Below are 6000 nucleotides of genomic sequence, written 5' to 3' on the forward strand. Positions count from 1 at the left end.
CTGAGGCGAGTGGATTGCATGAGGGTTCGAGACCAGCCCAGGCAACTTGATGGGACCTTGTCTCTACAATAAATAAAAAATTAGCTGGGCATGGTAGTGCGCACCTGTATTTCCGGCTGCTTGGAAGGCTGAGTCAGAAGGATTGTCAGAGCCCAGCAGGTCAACTCTGCGGTGGTCTTGAGCATGCCACTGCACTCCAGCCTGGGCGACAGAGTAGGACTCCAACTCAAAAAAAAAGAATTGATTTGCCCTCACTTTGAAGACAGTTGTTAGCATTTGGGAATAGGCTTGGTTAGAACATTTTAGTTCCATTACACCTATCTTAGAGAGAACCCTGAAACAGCAGTGTACTGCTGTCTCACCAACATACTTTGGCTTATCTAGGACATAAAAATTTTATTTAGAGAACCTTTAGTCAAAAGTCCATGAAGCACCAAGTTCAGGGGAAATAATTATACCAGCACATTGGCTCACCAGCATAGGGCAGCAGGAAGCTTTGCAGAGAGGGCTTCTAGAAGTGCATATATTGCTTCTGGATACACAGTATCCAGGGCACCCGTAACAACTTTTTTTTTAAGTTTTCAAATAGAGCAGTACTTCACATTAGTGACACAGGAGCCCAGGCCATACCTCATACTGATGAGAAGTCAGGATATTTGAGGGTAGGAACCAGGCATCAATACCAATGTGCGGTCAAGTTAGAGAACTTGAAATATGTGTCTCTGGCTTACATTCATTACTACCTATTACTGTTTCTCAGCCTCTAACACCATTAGTGAGACTTAGCTAATCCTATCAATAAAGCTGTTGAAAGGTGGTAGATAATATCCCTCAAGCAGATTTGTGGTCTACATTTTTAAAGAGTATAGGTGTATACTGTTTTACGTTGTCTGTGTTGTTTTGAACTTTGTTTTACTACTGTAACATTCTAGATATATTTGCTATTTTTTCCCTAATTTGCTACAGATAATTTCTTGACAGCTTTAAATAAAATTTTGCCTTTGGGGTTTAAGACACAGACTAAAATCATGTCTACGGTCATTAACTAGTTAGAAGTTTTGTTCCTTTGTGTCACTTACAATGACTGTTTTCGGAATAAAGAACTGACAATTTGTTTTCCCAAATTTCTATTTTTCTGCACTGTGTAAAGAACCATTACAAGCTGGCTTAAATTTATGAAATTAGTATAAATCTGAAGAAATCGACTGCTTAATTGTATCACAGTATCACATTAATATTTCCTAATGTATAAGATGATGTGTTGGGTTGTGAGACAGAAACCATAACCTGTGGTATTAGTAACCATGATATCATAAGTGAATAAGCACTTTCTCAAATATCAGGGTTTATTAAGTCAGTCTCAATGTGGTCTAATAAAAAAATGTAATTAAGTGTACGAAGAGGAATTCCTGTGTTTTGGCTCCCAGTGTAGACAAGAGCTAGAGTTTTGGCTGCACTTCTTGGACATTTGCCTAAGGCTTTAATATAAGTTCAGGTGGTCACAATATTACCTTAAGAACAATAGAAACTCTATTTTGATGTATTAAAACATTTCTGTTTCATAGTCCACGTGAAATAGGTGTGAAAAAATACAGAACATTTAATTGATGATTTGTGAATTTTTTTGTCATTTAAAATTAAAGAACATGACATGGTCTGGTGCTGTTAGTATTGTCAGTGTTTTGAATCATGGAAATCACTATAGTGCAAATGTTTGGCTTAATTCATAACATTCAGTCATCCAGCTTTTGTTTTGGGTCTTTTGTTTTTCTTGTTTTGCATTTTTTATTTTGTTTTGTTTTCAGCCATCATTTTGTCTTATCATCTTCACTTCTAGAGCAACCTGACAACAATAATGATACTACTGAATTGGGCATCCTTGTCATTCCTGAGATTAGTGTCACAAATGTGGCCGGAGACAGAACCGGGAATGGGGAAAAAGGCAGAACACTAGGAGAGATTGATGCTCAGCATATGCAGGGTGTACAGGAAACAGCCACAGATCCTAGAACTGAGAGCAAAGGCTTGCCAGAGATCAGGAGGCAAAAGTCTGTAAGAAAAATGATGGAGGATGGAATAAGCTCACCTGGCAGAGTGCAGTTTTAGCAGAGCACTTTATAGCTGCACTCCAAGGTATCTCAAGGCAAAGGGCCACTGATGCATGTTAAGCAAGTGTTGCACAGTCACAAAAATTTTGCATGTCCTCTAATAATCCAAATGCATGAATTATGTGCCATAGTTTCTCAATGACTCTTAGTGCTCTTTGAAATGGTCATGCCTGTGTTTTCTCTGAGTAGGTTTTTGTAGAAACTGAGGCAGAAAATTGCTTCCAAAATAATTTTCTGCTTTTGTGTTGAGATCTAAAGTTATTTTTTATCTTTGTATTGTTGCCATCTTTTATATGAAGGATAATGTACCTGTAATTTTAACAAGTTTGAACTTGTGATTTTTGTAGTCTAGATTTTTAAAATTATACAAAGTATAGTACAACAGTTTAAGAAACTTTTAAAAATATTCTAATACCAGTTTTGAAATACCGGGGGTGCCAAAAAAACACACATTTTAAGAGATGCTATCTATGTATTACTTTTTGAAGTTAAATTGAATTACAATAACAATGTATAGTATGACATTCAATCAAAAGATGGCATTAGTCAATTGAATGCTGGCATCACCATGCAATAGGCAGGACAGTCAAAGAAGATGGCAGAAGCACGGTTGTCGTCCAAGGAGCACAGGATAATTTTGAAATGGTATTTGAAATTCAAGAATGTAGAAGTACAACGACAATAGAGGTGTGAGTATGCAACAGAACCGCCAACATACCTAACAACTGCACACATTTGTGATAAGTTTGAGAAACATGATACTGTGTGTGATGTGTATAAAGGGAGATCCTGGAGGCCTCGTGCAGCAACAAGTCCTGCAATAGTTCGCCGTAATCAGACATGTCTGGACACTGACCGTAACCACTTTGACCACCTCCTGTAATTGCAAAAGTCAAACGTGACTTGTATTCATCTTTTGGTATAGGTATATATTGAGTATTACCATTTTAATGCAGTTTTTTTCCGTTCTTAAATTGTTTATACATCTTTTTGGCACCCTCTGTAGCTCCTTGGTAAAAACTTTGATTTGATACTGCTTTGCTACTGGAGGAGAGTTTACCCCTAGTGTGACTGTGTGGTAATTTTTTTAATTGTTTCTTATCTTTTGCATGAATAATTGAAGAACTCTTTCTAAAAACACAGTGGGGTGTGGTTTACAGCATGCTTTTTTGCTTAATAAACTTTAAATTGCTGTGTTTTAATTACTATGAACTATTTTAGACATTTTTGGCATAAATGTTTTGATTTACTCTTTGATTTTATTCTGTAATCTGTTGCTTTATGAAATTATGCTAAAGTTTAATTTTCTTAAAGTATAACTGATTTGGTATTAATCATTTTTTTTTTTAACTGCGTAAAATACGTAATGTTAATTGATCTTTGTCATTTCTTTGTTTAGGAAATGCAGAATTAACAGGTCAAGAAGAACTGATGGACATATCTGAAGTTGACGAGGGATTTTATTCCAGGGCTGCATCTAGTACCAGCCAGTCAGGTTTATCAAACAGTAGTCACAATTGTAGTAACAAGACGAGTGTAGGAAAGAACCAGAGAAGGTCAGGAGGAAGCAAAACGGGAGGAAAAGAAAAAGAAACTGCAGGGGAATCTTGCAAAGATCACTTTGCTCGGAAACAAACTCAGAGAGCCCAAAGTGAGAATCTTGAGCTTCTCTCCTTGAAGAGACTTACATTAACAACCAGCCAATCCCTGCCTAAGCCTAGTAGCCATGGTTTGGCTAAGACCGCAGCAACTGTGTTTAGTAAATCCTTTGAACAAGTCAGTGGTGTCACAGTCCCACATAACCCATCATCTGCTGTTGGTTGTGGGACTGGGACAGATGCCAATAGGTTTTCTGCTTGTAGTCTCCAAGAAGAAAAGCTTATTTATGTTTCAGAAAGAACTGAACTTCCAATGAAGCATCAATCAGGCCAGCAGCGACCTCCTAGTATTAGCATTACTCTGTCCACAGATTAATTTGTAATATATTTTTCTTCAATAATCAGTGAGTCTGAAAACATGACTTTGCTTCTTTATGAGAGTGCCCCAGGTCTTTCATCCATATTCCTGACAGGATCCCTGAAGGCTCCCTTGACTTTGCGAAGGGAATAATGCCTGGGCTGCAGTAAATTTGAATACAGTTTTGTTGTTTTTTGGTTATGATTTTTTTCCCCTTGGTTTTGAGGTGTTTTTTTTTTTTCTTTCTTATTTGTTACTGTTGCCCTAAGATTGTCAGTGTGACAATAACTTTTGGCAGGTTGTCTGATCAAGTTGGTTATATCTCATGTGAGGTTGTGAGATTTTTTTTTTCTTTTTAGTAACTCCTATTTTGGTGACTGTATTTGGCCTTCAGTGTCAAAGGGAGTCTCCATTGGATAGGAACTGTTTTATGAAGGATGGGGCAGAGGCACAACTCCCAGAATTCTGAAATTGCTGGTCAGGAAGCCAGTCGGAAACACAGGCGTGTGAAAAAACAAACATAATGTGTATGCAAAATGCCTGATGAAAATGTTTGTAACCAGATCATTTCTAAGATTAGAATAATTTGTCCAAAGCACTGGAAAATGTCCGGTAACTCGGTACCTAGGATGTTACATGATTCCAGGTGATGGGTAGGGGCATTTCTGTTGTTATCTTTGGAATATTTTTATATCAAAAATCAGATTGCTGGTAGGTGTGTTGTTATGAAGTGTTTGATCTGAATTTGACTGATGAAGATCCCTTTCAATTCCTAAGATGCAATAGGCCATAAAGCTGATTTATCCTGCTGCTCAACTTTGGAAATCCTAGTTAGTTTGGATTCCTATAATTCAGAGCATACGTGATTGAAGACTTCCTGGAAATCACTGTAAATCTTGCAACACAGCTTTCAAGATACCAGTTTCAACTATATAATATTGAATTGTCTGCAAATGAAGGATACTAGATATGTTTTTCATCTATAAAATGTCATGAAAGAAAGTAAAAATAGTGAAATATGGACAAAAGACATTTATATATTAACTAATTTAGGGTTGTTTGTGTTTGTGCCCTTAAATTTAAAATATGAAAACAATGAAATGTGTTTCTTGTTTGTCAACTGTTTTAAATGTTCTTATTATGATATCAAAAGAATAATCCATTTACTTACCTCCCAACCAAAAAATTAAAAGGGTGGTATGACAGAAGCTAAACAAATTTGTATGTAGCTGTATGTGACCTCTAGATGGACATAAAGGTTTGATGTTTGCTAGTGGTGGTTCTTCCAGCTGTGCAGTTCCTTGTAAAGCAAGTACCCTAAATTCAATTCAGAGTGAGTGAGAGAAGCAGAGCAGGGGCTGAGGTCAAGAGCCAGTTGCCTGGTGAGGAAGACCTGAGGAGCTGTCCAGTTTTTGGTGCTTCACAGTCCCTGGCTGTGGTCCCCAAGAGAACATGCTAATATGTTCCTCTTGTACCTGCTTATGGGGAGCTCAAACATGAAAAATTTATATGTTTTGAAGAATGCCAAAGCATTTGCACTCTGCATACAGTTTCGACCATAACTGTTTTGGCTATCAGTTGAAACCTAATTCCTCAAAAAGCATAAATTCGTTTTCATTCATTAGCCCTGAATACAATATCGTTGTTAATAGAAATGAATTTGATTGTGTTAGTTCCAGTTATAGAATGGAGTAAGATCCTATTGGCATACATTGCAGTAAAACACTGTAAGGCAATCAGTCAGTGAAAGTTGGCATTATATTAATGTGATAGGAATCCTGTATACCATGTAAAGTATTTGTAAAATGTCACTGTGAATTTCCAATTATCTTTTTGTAATTCCTTAACAAAGAGTTTCTCCTTTGCATAGTTATTAACAATATTGATATTATTAAGAACTAATTTAAAAGATTAGCATTATAAGCAAGTTAAGGTG

The 6000-nt window shown here is 36.7% G+C and overlaps 1 protein-coding gene across 2 annotated transcripts in view; it reads left to right on the forward strand.

Annotated features, from left to right (window-relative positions):
• FAM126A (family with sequence similarity 126 member A) overlaps nt 1-4369 on the forward strand; it is a 72541-nt gene extending 68172 nt beyond the window's left edge. The window contains exons 11-12 of one of the 2 annotated variants that reach the window (XM_021716646.1): nt 1838-2052; nt 3508-4280. In XM_021716646.1, coding sequence (XP_021572321.1) covers nt 1838-2052; nt 3508-3522 — 230 coding nt within the window. In that variant the 3' untranslated portion in view covers nt 3523-4280. Of the gene's footprint in view, nt 1-1837; nt 2053-3507 lie in introns of both variants that reach the window. The other variant, XM_008066196.2, reaches the window with a different exon arrangement.
• The last annotated feature ends 1631 nt before the right edge of the window (nt 4370-6000 follow it).

The sequence above is a fragment of the Carlito syrichta genome, unplaced genomic scaffold (genome assembly GCF_000164805.1).
Source record: "Carlito syrichta isolate Samal-C Ts95f unplaced genomic scaffold, Tarsius_syrichta-2.0.1 Scaffold308854, whole genome shotgun sequence".
NCBI classification, from domain to species: Eukaryota; Metazoa; Chordata; class Mammalia; order Primates; family Tarsiidae; genus Carlito; species Carlito syrichta.